Source organism: Gymnoscopelus microlampas, assembly GCF_963454915.1.
Source record: "Gymnoscopelus microlampas genome assembly, chromosome: 8".
Classification (NCBI taxonomy): Eukaryota; Metazoa; Chordata; class Actinopteri; order Myctophiformes; family Myctophidae; genus Gymnoscopelus; species Gymnoscopelus microlampas.
Window position 1 is genome coordinate 7,934,000 of NC_139945.1, and position 17,166 is coordinate 7,951,165.

Below are 17,166 nucleotides of genomic sequence, written 5' to 3' on the forward strand. Positions count from 1 at the left end.
TGGACAATCACAATCAGTTGGAAATATTACATTTTGATGTCATTAATATTAAACTAATGTTGATATGGCTCACTGACTATCAAGAAAATGAAAACATGGCTCTTCATGTCCAAAAGGTTGCCGAACCCGGGGCTACAACATTCACTTGCCAACCAGAACAGATCTACAAGTTAACAACGTGAGGAGGATACCTGCATGCGTGCGTGCGTGCGTGCTGCTGATGACGCTCCAAAGTGCATGGGCGGTGCGATCGGCGGTGGGAGGGGCCAGCTCCCATTGCGGTTCCCACCAATAGACTGACGAGGCTATTGTCATGGAAACAAGACCACCGCCTTCACCATTGTCTCGTGCTACAGCCAAGTTGATTATAAACACACAGCAGAGCCTCAGTGCGCTGTCAGACCACACAACACACTCACACACACACTCAGTCCACAACTCAAGGGGAAAACGAACCTGGAAGGAAGTACAATTACAAAAAAATAATAACGATCGGACGAGAAACGGAGGAATAATCGGGATATTTGTTCTTCTCCAAGAAAGTGAGAAATAAGAGCCTGATCTGACAGTCTGTCACCAAAGAGAGAGAAAGACGCACAGGACGATCAGCCAACCGCTCCATGGAGATATCATCATCAGAAGAATATTAATATTTTACTCATAACGCACGGGAAACCACAAAGTGCTACAGGGTTTAAAAATCAAAAGGCACGAAAATAACGAAATCAGGGCAAAAAAACAACAACAAGAACACCCTTTCTTGGGGGGAAAAGTCGATTTATTAAAAAAAGAAAAGAAAAAAAGAAGAGCTTTGTTAAAAGGCATGTTTTGAGTCCCTATAAGACCCAGAAGAACCGTCCTTGTTTTTTTGAACTGTACTCATCCTACAGTTTCTCCTAACAGCATTCATACATGTATAAGATGGATTACTCCTATCTGAACTCCTATGACTCCTGCATGGCGGCCATGGAAGCCTCGGCCTACGCGGACTTCAGCTCGTGCAGCCAGGCCAGCTCGTTCCAGTACAACCCCATCCGCTCCGGGCCTTTCTCCAACCCGGCCTGCACGCCCCTCAGCACGGCCTCCTGCACCCTGGGGGCCCTGAGGGACCACCAGCCCACACCCTACTCTACAGGTAGAGGATGCTATTCTAATATTTAAGCCTATATGTTTAACAGCGGTGGGGAAAAAGTACTACATTTTTTTTTTACTTAAGTAAAAGAGTATTTCTACTGCAATTAGTAAAAATCCATTCAGTATTGGAATCAAAATGTACTTAAAGTACCAAAAGTAGAACGTACTCCTCATTATGCAGAATGTACAATGTTATACAAATCTTTTGAAATTATTTGTAACACTAGTGTTCTTTTTTGTTGTTGTGAAATTAGATTTATTGGAGAAGCATGAGTACAAAATGTAAGGTTATACAGAGTAGAAATCTCAGGATTTTTCCAAATATATGCAACATACAAATAACATAAAAACACCATACATCCAGAACAAAAACACTTGTCAAAAGACAATAAGGATAAAAGAAAACAAACTCCATTCTAATCTATATTCTATTCTATTCTGATTATATGCATTGCATTCTGCTTTGCGATCTGCTTGTCGGTCTTCTTTAATTTGTGTATATCTATTTAATGACTGATATTGCAAGCAGATCAGTTGCATTTTCTTCTATTTGCAATTCCTCTTTCCTCTATAGTTCAATGAAATATGTGAATTGCTATGCGAATACAAAATCTTGAATCTACCATAGGCCTGCAGTTTATTATTTAAAGTATATTCTTATGTATATTTGTATGTATATATTATGTATATTTATTTAATTACTGATATTTCAAGTAGATCAGTTGTATTTTCTTCTATTGACTGTTTGCCATCTCTCTTTCCTCAGTCTAGTTCGTTGAATGAAATATGTGAAATGCTATGTGAATACAAAATCTTGAATATACAAGTATTTTTTAGTCCATGTATATTTTGGAACAAAACGCTGGGCCCATTATTCAAACGACGTGCCTAATTGATTTAGTGATAACATGCATTTTAGTGTCAGTGTCGATGGGAATTAAATTACTGCGAAATATATCGAAAGGGGCGAATAATCTCTCATGACTCAATTACATTAGCTGTCAAGTAAATCACAGCGATGCTATCCGTCTGAAGATTGGAAAGTTAAACGCAGTTTAATGCAATGATGCATTACAGTGTGTTTCTATGAATGGAATCTCTTAAGAGATATGGCTAATTTAAAGACATTCGATACATTTAAATTATAACTAGATGATAGATGTATAACCTTAAAGGAGTTGAACAAGAATTAAAATAAATGCAATCTTGCATAAACACACCTGTGGTGAGTGATTGGTACCTATACAGCCAGACAGAACTGGAAGGACTGCCGTTTGTTTTGACATGACATTTTGTTGCAATTAATTTTGTATTAATTTTCTTTTATTATTATTATTATTATTATTATTATTATTATACATATTATCATTATCATTATTATTATATATTTGTTTTTCATCAAAAATCCACAACGCGCACTTCCACCGGAGATGGAGACGCTTCACGCACGCTCTGACATGATGTAGAATCATTTTGTTTGCCGTTGCAAACTGCTAATTGTGAATAGGCTATATCAATGAAACATAATGCATTTATTTTAAATGCTTTACATTCAAATAAAAAATACCCCCCATACGTAATGTTTAAAATGTATAATTAGTATTGTTAATTTGACAAATCACTTAAATTATACCCTAATTATTTGTGTAGGCATGTGTATTAGTTATATAGGCTATACTGGATCGGATGTAGTACCGGTACAGTTAGTCTGAAATTCAATTAAATACATACAATATAAAGGACCAAATGCATTATATAGCATTATCCCAAATAGCATTATATATGAGAGAATACACTTTTGAATACAACGAAACAATATAAGCCTGTTCACTGCATGTTTGAAGTGCATTTCTGTGTGTATACAGTGTATCGTGTGCCTATAGGATCCCCTCGAAAACGAGATGCTACATCTCAAGGGATTATTCCTAATAATAATAATTTCAATAATAATAATTTCTATTTCTAGGTGTAAAGGCCCACTATGTATTAAGGCAATTATACAAAATTGCAGTGTTTGCTGTCGGTCTACATATGTTAAGCCTATATCTAACAGTGGTGGAAAAAGTACTCACATGTTTTACTTCAGTAAAAGAGTATTTTTACTGCAATGAAGAAATACTCTGTTACAATTAAAAATCTGGAATTCAGTATTGGTATGAAAATGTACATAAAGAACCAAAAGTAGAGAGTAGGCCTATTCATTATTCAGAATGTCCCATTTCACAAGTTTTGAAATGTATACAAATCTTTTGAAATTAGCAGATCTATATGCTCACAATGCATGCATGGTGATGCATTGTGAGCTTGTAGATCGGCTATTTTCAAATAGCCAAAGTTTTAATAGGGCTGAAGCGGTTAATACATGTTTTGTAATAATAATCAAAATCTACAAGTAAACTAAAGTTTTCAAATAATTGTAGGAGTAAAAGTATTTGTCTCTGAGATATAGTGGAATAGTAAAAGTATCGAAAATTGGAAATACTCCAGTTAAGTAAAAGTACCTAAAAATGGTACTTTAGCACAGTACTTGAGTACATGTACTTAGTTACTTTCCACCACTGGTCATTAACCATTTCTAAAAAAGAATCCGTTTATTTAACACGAGTCGTATATATATATTTAACATGTATTTCTTCCACAGTTCCCTACAAGTTCTTCTCGGACCCCTCGGGCCTGAACGAGAAGCGCAAGCAGCGTCGCATCAGGACCACCTTCACCTCGTCACAGCTCAAGGAGCTGGAGCGCGTGTTCGCCGAGACGCACTACCCTGACATCTACACCAGAGAGGAGCTGGCGCTCAAGATAGACCTCACCGAGGCCAGGGTACAGGTGAGATCCACAACAATATACTACTGTATTATGATAGACCTCATTGAGGCCAGGGTACAGGTGAGATCCACAACAATACTACTGGAGTGGCAGTGGTGGAAAGTAACTAAGTACATTTACTTAAGTACTGTACTTAAGTAACATTTTGAGGTATTTGTACTTTACTTGAGTATTTCCAATTTCCAATACTTTTACTTCTACTCCACTACATTTATCTCAGAGGCAAATATTGCACTTTTACTCCACTACAAGTCAATTATGTTAAAACTTTAGTTACTAGTTACTTTTCAGATATACATCATGATATAGCCTACATTACATACATTAGCAACTTAAGCCCTATTTTATACCTTGGCTATTTGAAAATAGCCGATAAGCTCACAACGTATTACAACACGTTGTGAGCTTGTAGATCTGCTATTTTCAAATATTTTAGTACTTTTACTTTTGGTACTCTAAGTACATTTTGACACCAATACTTTTGTACTTTTACTCAAGTAAATTTTTTATGTCGTACTTGTACTTGTAACAGAGTGGTTCTACATTGCAGTATTGATACTTTTACTTAAGTAAAACATTTGAGTATTTTTTCCACCACTGTAGTGGTGTAAGAAGTACTCTATTTTTTTTACTTGAGTAAAAGTATAAATACTGCAAGGTAGAAATGCTCTGTTAGAAGTAAAAAAAAAAGTCCGGAATTCAAAATGTACTTGAGTAAAAAGTACAAAAGTATTGGTGTCAAAATGTAGGCTACTTTAAAAAAAGTAGAAAGTACTTATTATGCCGAATGTTCATAGTTCAGAGTGTTCAAAATGTATACAAATATTAACTAAATTAACTAACTAAAGTTTTCAAATAATTGTAGTGGAGAACAAGTAGGCCTACAATATTTGCTTTTGAGGTGTAGTTTAGTAGAAGTAAAAGTACTGAAAAGTAAAACAATACCTCAAAATACCCCCCAAATAAATAGGCCTACAGTATAGGCATACTCTCAGACCACTTAAATCCTATATGGTTGAGTGGAGTCCCACAGGGCTCTATGCTGGTGTCTTCTCAATTGTCTGTTATTGTGGGGAAAGCTTTTGCTGAAAATAGCAGATCGATAAGCTCACAATGCATCACAGCGTGATGCGTTATGAGCTTATCCATCTGCTATTTTCAGTAAAAGCTCTCCCCACAATAAGGATGCTGGGGTGGGGTTACATTAACACTGATGATTTGTGGTGGAAGTAGGCTACTCATTTTTTTTCCACTGAAGTAAAAGTAGCGATACCACAATGTAGAAATGCTCTATTACAAGTATATAGGCTTAAAGTCATGTTCAAAAGTTTACCACGAAGAAAAGTCCAAACGTTTTTGATTTGCATCAAAATACACACACAGTACCAAAAGGAAAAGTATCAATTATACAGAATGGTCATATTATCGGATTGTAATGAATCCATTTATGTGTTCACATCTTTAATGTTGTGTAAAGGTGGGGCTTGATTTGAATAGATTTATGTGCTGCTCGGTAGATTAACCTACAATATATCAGTAATAATAATTTAAATCTGCAATGTAACTATGGCTAACTAAAGCTGCCAAATAATTGTAGTGGAGTAAAATGTGCCTCTGAGATGTAGTGCTGTAGAAGTATATAACAACATTGAAATACTCAAGTAAAGTAATAGTCCCTTGTACTTAAGTACAGTATTTGAGTAAATGTACTTACTTTCCACCATACTGACATTGTGGGACAATCCCACTTGAAGAAACAGTGTGCATAATAATCACATTGTATGTGAAATTGCTCCACACTTTTCATAAGCACAATAATATATTTGATTAATCCCAGACAGTGGCAGTTTGGTGTCGATAGAGAGCAAATCGAGTTACTTTTCTTTCACATCCATTCTACTGCTCTGTTCTGTTTCAATTACAGCCCTTAATGGATCTCGTTGAAACATCAAGTTAAATGATCTTTTGTCCTTCAATTAATTAATTTAGCCCAGTGTGAGTGCAATAAACACCATCAGTTTATATACTGGGCTTCATGTTGAAAAGTCCAATCAAAGCTGAAATCCATAATTTGTATTGTTGTGTCCTCCCCGGGATTCAAACTCCAGGCTCCTAATTTCCTCACTGAATTTCTACCCTGTAATCAGGCCTGCATCCAGTGGTGGTAAACGTACTCAAATGTTTTACCTATAAGTAAAAGTATCAATACTGCAGTGTAGCATGAAGGCATACTCAAAAATAACATTTCATTCAAATACATTCAGGATTGCAGCTTTAAATGATCCATTTGTGTCTCCATAAAGTAATGTATTATGTTCTCTCTCTGTGTTCCACAGGTGTGGTTTCAGAACAGACGGGCCAAGTTCCGTAAGCAGGTATGTCAAGATGATGAAGTAGCATGTATAAAAGCACATGTTAATTCTTCTATACATCCATATACTAAATTATTATTTTCCTCCCCCCATATTCTGCACACTCCCCAATTTTCTCACCTTCCCTATCAATCCACTCCCAACATTATTTTATCTTTATTTAAATTTTGTTTACTTTATTTGAAATGATTTTTATATTATTTTGTTTTCTTAAATGTTGAGGAGCGGGCAGCCAATGCCAAGTCTGGTGCCAACGGTTCGGGCGTCGGCAGCAGCGCCGGGGGCGGCGGCGGCGCCAACAACGGCGCCGGCGGGAAGAAAAACGGAGAGCCGCGCTCCTCCTCGGACGACGACGAGTCCAAAGAGTCCACCTGCAGCCCCACCCCCGACAGCACCGCCTCCCTGCCCGGCTCGGCCAACGGCAACATGGGCAGCCCCGCCAGCCTGAGCCCCAGCCCCGCCCCCATCATCAACAGCAGCTACGTCGTGAACACCTCCGGCTCCCCGGTGCTCCAGGGGCTGAAGCCCCCCAGCTGGCCCAGCCTGGGGCCCTCCAACCCGGCCATGGCCCAGCCCGCCGCCCAGACTCAGGAGATCCTGAAGGCCTGGCAGCCGGCGGACAGTATGAGCGGGCCCTTCGCCGGCGTCCTGTCCTCCTTCCACAGAAAACCCAACCCCACGCTCAAGACGAACCTCTTCTGAAGCCCCCCCCCCCAGACCCCACCACCCCCCCCACCCCACCCCAAGGCCCGGGGGACGGACGGACAGACGGAGGCGAACGTTTCTGCTGTTGTCCGCCGGAGTTGTAAAAAGAGGAGCGGGTCGGGACACGTTCATTCACGATTATAACCCTGAAGTCGCCGTTTTAGTCCCCTGTAGTTCAGTGAGGTCCCTGAGGTTGAGGTTTTGGCCTCACTCTCCCATTCAAACAACAAACTGTCATGCCAAACTCCTGGAAGGCCCTGTTGGTGGCATGATATGGGACATTATGGACAGCTTTCATACAGAGTGGATTAAATCAGTGGCTCTCAAACATTTTCATGTGAAGGACCCCCAAACTGATATGTATCTGTCCACGGACCCCCGCATTTGAAAAGAGCTCGTGCCAGGGACCCCCCGTTTGTCAAGATGTGTCAACAATTCTCAAAAACAGCACACAACACGTGCGCAATGCAACACATGAGCTTGTAGATTGGCTCTTGTCAAATAGCCGATACATAAAATAGGGCATAATTGTTTAAACTTCTTTTGCTGGGGACCCCCCCGGAGCCCCCTCAAGGACCCCTGGGTTTCACCCGGACCCCAACTCTTAGAACCAGTGGATTAAATAAAACATGCAACAGGGCATGGGTAGCACACTTCACATCTCTAACCGAGGACATTGATCCTGTTGGTCAACCATTCCTCTGAAGACTGAAGCTCTCTGCCGAGCCGCCGACACAAACCAGTTTGTACGTCGTCGTCGATGATGCCGGCCTCGACTCTGACTGAAACCCTATAAAACAAAGAGACGAGAGACGTGGAATGTCTCGTCTGCATAATTCTAACTCTCTATCTACCGGCCCTTTACCCATGACCTGACAGAAACTGCCCAAAAGGAGTGTTAAATGGATTTTTGTGTGTTGGATGTTTTTCCAGTATGCGGTGTGTATGTTACTGCTATAACGACAAAAAACCCAGGCAGACGTCCAGCATCCATATGTTCTCACACCCTGACCCGTACACACACACACACACACACACACACACACACACACACACACACACACACACACACACACACACACACACACACACACACACACACACACACACACACACACACACACACACACACACACACACACACACACAGTTGCCCACCCATAGTGACAGTTGCAGATCCACAGAGAGCGTCGATCAGGAATGTTTTAAAGCAGAAATCTAAACACGCGCTGCCCACTCTGCCAAGAGGGGAGACAAAACCCACACTGTTACCATGCTTTAAGCACAACTTCCTCTTAAGCCCCAGAGAGGGACCCAGGGGGGACCCCCCTCCAAAATCCGCTTGCCAAGCAGAACAGGGCATCCCCCCAAATCCAATTAAACCCACAAGACCCCTTCCTGAGCTGTCCATCTATTTCCCCCCCGCCACGCATCCTTTCTTTACTGTATCAAGTCGTTTTTTATACTCCCCCCCCACCTTGCCATTTCCCTGTCCTGTCTGTGCCGGCCCCCCCACCCAAATACTATTCTACACTGTAAAATCCTGAGTGTTCATTTAACTTGCAGGCACTTACGGGCACTTAACTTACTAAATGACCCTGACGGGTGCATTTGGTTCCATTTGTACACTCTCACAGTTAAATTATCATTCAGGATTTGCCAGTGTACCCGTCCAATAAGGTTCCTTCCGTCTTCATCTCACCCCTTTATGTCTCCCAACTTAAACAGCGGGCACTGGTATAACTGCTATATGGACAGTGGCGTGCACAGACATTTTGAGGGGCAGGTGCTCAAGTAAAAAAAAAAGGGCACCTTGCGCGGCGCTTCTACACCTATACCTCTTTGCCAAAAATAGCCGATCTACAAGCCCACAACGCCTCGCAGCGCGAGGCGTTGTGGGCTTGTAGATCTGCTATTTTTGGCTAAAGTTCTCCTCAGAAAAGGGATGCTAGGTTTCGAGTGGTTATGGTAAAAAGAAAAATCATATCACATAAAGATTTGGCGGACCCTCTGTAGTAACTCTGAGGACCCCCTGTTGAAGACCCCTGCTGTAAACTGAAGGAAAAAAAAACATTTTTTTTCTTTTTTTCAAAAGGGCACTTCTGGTCAAGAGGGCAAAGGGCACACACACACACACACACACACACACACACACACACACACACACACACACACACACACACACACACACACACACACACACACACACACACACACACACACACACACACACACACACACGCACACACACTAGTTTTTCTGCTGGTAAAATGTCATATTGATCCATTTCTAGCCCGCCGGATCCCTCTGTCGTATCATGCCTCTCGAATCCGCTCCCCCCACCACCCACTTGACCGGAGTCCCCCAGGGATCTATACTAGGGCCCCTGTGGTTTTCTCTCTCTACACCAAATATCTTCACCGAAAATAGCCAATCTAAAAGCTCACAATGCATCACAAAGCGTTGCATTGAGCTGCATTGTGAACTAGTAGATCTGCTATCTCTGTCAAATGTTTGCCCCCGGAAAACAGGGATGCTAGCGTTCAAGTGGTTAAACGCACGCAAAGTCTGAAATTTATGCTACGACGGAGTCACACGCCGAAAACAGCCGATCCACAAGCCCACAAGACGTCGCGGGATTACGTCGTACGACGTAGCATAGATCGGGCATTAGTGGTATTATGTATTCATCATAGCAACTGTTACACCGTTACATCACAGTCATAACACCTCCCACACTGTCCACACCTGTCGCCCCTGTCCCTCTCAACACATCTGGCCTGTCCCATGGCATTATGAGATGGGTTTCTCAAAAGCAAGATCCAGGATTCCCTTAATTATCCCCTGGTGGAAATATCTGTTGGGAATCATGCATGTTACATGGGCTATAACGGAAAAGCAGCGCAGCATAGATGTTGACAAAATTCCCCAATTTCCTATAGGCTACTTAAAGCCATTTTCACTTTGATTTTGTTACTGTTGACTCTTGCACAACTGTGCAAAAAAACAATTGTGTCGAATTTCTACTGCCTTGAAACAGTTGCTTGTGTATCATGACAGCCTGTAATTAATGAATTGTGATTTCATTCCAAGAGACTGGAACAAAAAAAAGAAGAAGAGGTCAAGAAGAGGTTTTTGGGAAGCGCTGCCCTGGATGTCTAATTGAAAAGCAAGGATGTGTATTTATTGATATTTTGATTTTTGTCAGTGACCAACTGACAGCTGAGGGAATATCGTTTTTTTAACTGCAACATAAAATCTTGTGACTTGAAAATGTATTCTGTAATTAGTAATATAAATAGATAGAATTTCTTTCCCTTTTATTTCTTTGACATTGCTTTAATGATTTAATTAATTGGACAGTGGTCCAGTATGTCCATTAAATTATGAACGGAGGAGGCCTCTAGAGAATGATAAGTTATAGTAATATCCTGCATATTCAGTCTAATAAAACTACATTATGGAAGTTTAATCGTCTGGATTCTTAAACCTCAAGACACCTTTTTAGCATGGCTCTTATAGGATATTTGCATTGCTTTAAATTTATTTTATTTATTTTTCATGTATTTTAATGCATTTTTATTTACCTCTCTTCTAACATTTTACTTTCTTTTTAATTTTTCTTTTCTGTGAAGCGCAGAGTTGAGTTGCACCTGATGTATGCAAAACCCTATAGAAAATAAAATGTGTTTGATTGACCGATTGATACAACAGTAACCAACACTGACTCAGGTAAATTGCATCCAAAGCATTTCACGTGAATTTGAACAGATATATAGTGTGGTTGCCCGAATGGGCAACCAGACTATAGTACTCCTTTGACTTTATTAGTGTGGTTGCCCGAATGGGCAACCAGACTATTGTTATAGATGAACTTTGTTTATTTATTTGTTTCTGGATAAACTTTATTTCGGGCCGTTACTCCTCCCACAGTTTATTTTTCCCAATTTAGTGCTATATGTCAAAATGACCGGTCTGACCGGGAATCGTGCACTTGTATAAGGCTAAGAGATTGGTTGCATAGTTTAATTGATATTGATTTATTAGTGCATTAAATTTCCCCATCCACTTTAATGGAAAAGTGAAAAAAACTCAAATTCAAGTATTTTTTTCTCAGAAACCGTAAGAGCTAGAGTTACAAGACTTTGAGGGAAGGTTCATAGTTTATTGCCAAATTATTGAAACAATTATTACACCATTCGGCCTCATGGTGGCACTATAATAGCCCACTTTAGCTTTTGGCCTATAACTCTTGAACCGTAGGTCATAAAATCAAAATTTCTTTTTCCCTAGATTCCTTGGGTCATTACGCAACTCCCCATATAGGCCACGCCCATTTGCGTCTGGATAGATTTTTTTTTTTTTATATTGATTTATTAGTGCATTAAATTTCCCCATTCACTTTAATGGGAATTGCAAAAACTCCCATTCAAGTATTTTTTTCTCGGAAACCGTAAGGGCTACAGTTACAAGACTTACAATGGTTTCGGTACAATTTAACTTTCGTTTCGGTAGTGACAAACTTTCGTTTCGGTAGTGACACAATGGTGAAAAAAAAAATGTACTAAGTCCAGAGCTCGATGAATGTTAGGGACCAAAAAAGTCACTACAAAGTACTACCAATCAACTCTAATTGCCTGAAACGTACTCCTAACAGGTTTTTGGGGGGACGATTTTGGCCTCCACACTTAGTGATTTTTTTGGATTTAACTTTTGTTTCGGTAGTGACACAATGGTGAAAAAAAAATTGGCCTCCACAAAAAAAAATGGCCTCCACACTTAGTGATTTTTTCGGATTTCACTTTCGTTTCGGTAGTGACAAACTTTCGTTTCGGTAGTGACACAATGGTGAAAAAAAAAGTACTAAGTCCAGAGCTCGGTGAATGTTAGGGACCAAAAAAAGAAGTCACTACAAAGTACTACCAATCAACTCTAAATTGCCTGAAACGTACTCCTAACAGGTTTTTGGGGGGACGATTTTGGCCTCCACACTTAGTGATTTTTTCGGATTTAACTTTCGTTTCGGTAGTGACAAACTTTCGTTTCGGTAGTGACACAATGGTGAAAAAATAAATTTACTAAGTCCAGAGCTCGATGAATGTTAGGGACCAAAAAAAGTCACTATAAAGTACTAGGACACTGTCTACATAATCCAAAGCTTGTGGGTTCAAATCCTCCTCCTGCATCTTTACTCTGAAGCATGTGTTGAACACTGACATCCAGGAACCACACTTAAATGTGTCGAGGTGCCGTAAGGCAGTGGATAGTTGGTGGACACCTCTGTGGGCTTTGGCACAGAAAGCCACACGGCGACCAGGGCCACAGGTTCAATTCCCATCTCTGCAAGCAAGGCCACAAGTTCAAGTCCAGCCTAGCACCGGCACCGAAGCCAATACTCATGGATGTACTCAGTACAGTGGGGGTGTTGTTTCCACACAGTAAAAGTGGGTGTTATGGCAAAATAAATAACGCTTGAACTTTTATAAAAAACAGTGACTTGTCATCATGGACAGACTGGAAAACTGCTGTTTGGACGCCATCTAGTGTCCATCATCAGACACTACATGTGTATGGAGATTATTATGGATCTATAAATCAGTTCTCAAACTTCTTCATGTCAAGGACCCCCACATTAATGTATGCATTTGGCCACGGACCCCCATCTGAGAATATGTTGTGCCAGGGACCCCAGAAGAGAAGATTTATGTTAAGAAATTCAACATTATTCAAACTTTCCCAAACATTTTCGAGATTTTTCAAAACATTTCAAAAATTGCAGATCTACAAGCTCACAGCAAGCCACGAAGTGACACTGTGAGCTTGTAGATCTGCTATTTTTGAAAAGCCAAAGTATAAAATGTGGAGCTTTCTGACTCCACACAGGTGTAGATGGTTTAGTGTTGATGATGACTGATAGCAGTCTGGGGATCAACATCCGGTCAGAAAACGGAAACGGAAATGGTGCGCCTATGTCTTGTTCAGCGCACCGGATCCAGTAGGCGGGGCTTTGGACCGGATGTGATACAGGCTTAAATTCGACGCAGGCGCTCAACGCCTTCTTGATTCGAAAAGTTTGGTGTGACTGTAAACCGTGCCACTGTGTGCTCTGAAGGTAATGTTTGATTTATATCAACATGACACGTTTTTATCCACTAATATTTAACACAATTATTATTTAAGCATTCGAGGTGTTGTAGGACTGTGAATTATTATGACACCAAACATGGACAAATATAAGAAATATTGTGTTTTATAACCGAGGGAGAAAATGCATCAAACTAATCATTTGTATCCGGTCTTGACTTTTACTTCATAGATATAATATGCAAATGTCTAAATCGATTAATTCATCTATTATAGTCTTGATTCAAGGGTTAACACTATAGCATACATGCAGTGGTGTGTTCTACCGTCAGATGCTGTGTACGGCGTATACCTTGAGATTTTTTTTCCGTCACCACCGTATACCTTCAAAAACTGTTCAAAACAGCGTATCTGATACGTTGATACGCATCTGATACGCTGCACCCAGGAGTGGCTACTGGCTGGGCTGGGGGGCGCAGCAATACAAACAGCAAATGTGTGGTCTGACCATCTGACTAGTCTAACTCTGAGGTGATGGCTTATCATGTGCGTGGCTATTGTTCTTGAGGTGATAATTAATGGCTACTGGCGAAGGAATTCACACATTTCAACGACCTGCCATTCACTTCATTGAATAGGTCACTGAATTGAGTACTTCATTAGTATTCAAATTGCGCGTCATAGCACAGCAAAACACAGTTTTGTCAATACAGTTTGTGTCTTCAATGCCAAGTTAATTCTGTAATAGATACAGGAAGGCTCGCTGTTAACACTGCTATTATATCTGATAAGCCTAACCATCATTTATTTATAACAATCCTTGCACTTCTATGGTAATATGTATGTATTTTTTAAATGCATCCAAGGCTAAAAGCAGCTCCGAAGTGGTTGAGTTACAGGGTGATTAACATTAGAAACAGTAGAAAATCAGTACAAAGCATATTGTAAGTGTAGGCTACAGTGTTACTGTGAAACTGGGCCTGAGTGGGCCTGGCCGAGTTTGTTGCATTGAAAATGCATCTAAGCTTGGAAGTGGTTGAGCTCAGGTGATCAGACATCAGTAAGGAAAATAAGTACAAAAGAAAAATCAGTACAAAGCATATTGCGTGTGGGGCACACGCGCGGAAAATTTTCACATTAAATATTTTCACGCGCGTGCAATTTTTTTACATTTAATTCATTATAGACGCGCGCATGCCGTGCGTGTGGGAGGCAGGGAATAATCATAGTATACCTTCAAGAAAAAAACTAGAACACAACACTGCATACATGGGCAACTGGCGGCCCGGGGGCCACATGCGGCCCTCACCTTCACTTAGTGCGGCCGCAGGTTAATAGTGATATAATATTGATTTCAGCTGTTCAAATTCCAAACATGCAATCATGACCCGCTTTAATTACTTCAGTCTGATATTATTAGTTTAATGACTGTCCAATGTATTTGTATTTAAGTTCATAAAGTCAACTTAAGTATAACTAAATGTATTTGAAATTAAATTAAAAAAAAATACGTTTCAGGATTCCAATTAAAAAATACCAAAAAATAATTAAGGATTCCGAAATAGCAAAAATAGCAGATCTACAAGCTCTGAGCTTGTAGATCAGCTATTTTTTTTTCCTGTCCAACAGTAACAATATGCAATGTGTCCCTCTTGAGTGAGTGTGGAAATATAGTGGCCCTCTAGTCTACATCATCAAAGTTGCATCATACTATAGCCTACTTAAAAACTCGATTTTCTATTATTGTTTTTATTATTATAAAATATATTAAATGTAATGTTGGTGTATATCTGTGTCTTGCAGGTTAATCATGTGGTGACCTTCTGCAGAGTGGACTAAATCTACTTCATACAGTGGGTTGAAAACGCTGAGTCATGGCTTCTAGCTATGACTCAGCGTTTGACTCGCTGTATGAATGCTTCAGGGAAGGTTCAAAGGATGGATGGAGTCATCAGGAGATAGCTGGTAATAGAGTGTCTGTAACTCAGGACAAGGGGCAGGAAGATGGAACCTCGACAACGCAGCAACGAGCCCTGAGAGCTGAAACGTATAACGGTGCCAACAAACGCTCTCCGTTGGAGATACAAGGCGTACGGTGCTCGGGACGTGGTGCCATACAACCTACGCGGCTCTATTAATACCAGCTATCTTCAACCACGCGGCGGGAGACCCCACACGGTACGTACCTGGATCACACCTGGCCAGCAGTGGTGGAAAGTAACTAGGTGCATTTACTTGAGTACTGTATTAAGTGCAATTTCAAGGGATTTGTACTTTCCTTGAGTATTTCCAAATTTCAATACTTTTACTTTTACTCCACTACATCTCGGATCCAAATATTGTACTTATTACTTCACTACATTTATTTGAAAACTTTATTTTAGTTACTTTGTAGATTTTTGCTATAATTAAGAAAAACAATTATTAACCACTTCAGCCCTATATACATTTTGGCCATTTGAAATTAGCCGATCTACAAGCTCACAATGCGATGCGACGCATTGTGAGCTTGTAGATCGGCTATTTTTATAAGATTTGAATATATTTTGAAAACTTTTGAAACGGGATATTCTACATAATGAGTACTTTTTATTTTTGGTACTTCAAGTACATTTTGATACCTGTACCTTTGTACTTTTACTCAAGTGAATTTTGAATTCTGGACTTTAACTTGTAACAGAGTATTTCTACATTGCAGTAGTGATACTTTTACTTAAGTAAAAACAAATCAGTATTTTCTTCCACCACTGCTGGCCATTATAAACTAGGGCTGTGTCACCATTACAAAATGGAAGTTGACGATTCATTGTCACATGATTAATTGCGATCAAAGATTTAATTGTGTTTGACGTTGAGCATGGGAACATTATGAATACAAATGTAATTTATTTTTGGCTTTTAGGGCTTCGTAAACAAAAGTTGCACAAGGTAGATATGACACTAGCCATGGTTCACATGACGCTTGTATACACAAGCGTCATGGTGCCAGTTGCCCCTGGGTTTTCGCGGATTTCTTTTTGTTTAGATTGCCAACTCTCACATGTACATAAACGTTCAGATTTCAAATATAAAGTGCTTACCACAGAGCCACGGATGTTACCTCGCGATGCGGACCACATTAAGTACCCGTATCTCCCGTATTGTTCAATAAAAAGCATTTTAAGCCCGTCGCCGGCCATTTCCTTTTTTCAGGTTTTTTTTTTTTTTTAATGTATCAGAGTGCAATACACCTCCCAACCATTAGGTGTCGCATGGTTGAAAGTATCGGAGAAAATTTGGAGAAAATGGCCGGCGATCGGATTAAAATGCTTTTTATTGAACAATACGGGAGATAAGGGTGCTTAATGTGGTCCGCATCGCGAGGTAACATCCGTGGCTCTGTGGTAAGCAATTTATATTTGAAATCTGAACGTTTATGTACATGTGAGAGTTGGCAATCTAAACAAAAAGAAATCCGCGAAAACCCAGGGGCAACTGGCACCATGACTGTCATGGAATGACAGTCATGTTTCAGGGCTAATATGACACATAATATACATCATTTAATTACAACAAATACATTCATAGTGGGATTAGCAGAGTGGAAATAGCCAATCTACAAGCTCAGAACGTGTCGCATCGCAACACGTTTTGAGCTGGTAGATCTGCTATTTCCACAAAATGTTTGAAAATATATGAACATTATTAACATGGTAATGATTATGACGATTATGCAAAACATAATTGCAAATTTGAATAATTGCAATTAGGCTATTGCGTAATAATTGTGACCGGTCTAGTATAAACCCTAGGGTTTATACTCATGGTAACTGATGACTGGTATCAGACATCACTTTGAGAGCCACTGGTCTAGCGGCTGAGAGCTGAACCAAGACGTCTGTGGTTTTATTTTCAAGCCGAATCCCAACCCTCAACATTCTGCCTCCTCCAGTGTTATGGAGAAATTGGTGACCTGGCAAAAGATGTGTCCATCGTGTCCATCACATGTCAAACATCCAAAGTAAATCACTGCTGTTAGTTCATGAACAGAGTTGCTCTGTTC

The 17,166-nt window shown here is 40.1% G+C and overlaps 1 protein-coding gene across 2 annotated transcripts; it reads left to right on the forward strand.

Moving 5' to 3' along the window:
* Nucleotides 1-912: 912 nt before the first annotated feature.
* Nucleotides 913-7,037, forward strand: phox2a (paired like homeobox 2A; the record flags this gene model as incomplete). Of its 2 annotated transcripts, none has more annotated exons than XM_084063829.1 (4): nucleotides 913-1,135; nucleotides 3,776-4,017; nucleotides 6,300-6,338; nucleotides 6,558-7,037. In XM_084063829.1, the coding sequence occupies 4 exons, from the start codon at nucleotides 913-915 to the stop codon at nucleotides 7,035-7,037; spliced, it is 984 nt and encodes a 327-aa protein (XP_083919955.1). The 2 variants fall into 2 exon arrangements, with proteins under 2 accessions (XP_083919955.1, XP_083919956.1); XM_084063830.1 differs by having other exon boundaries at nucleotides 3,776-3,963.
* Between the last annotated feature and the right edge of the window lie 10,129 nt (nucleotides 7,038-17,166).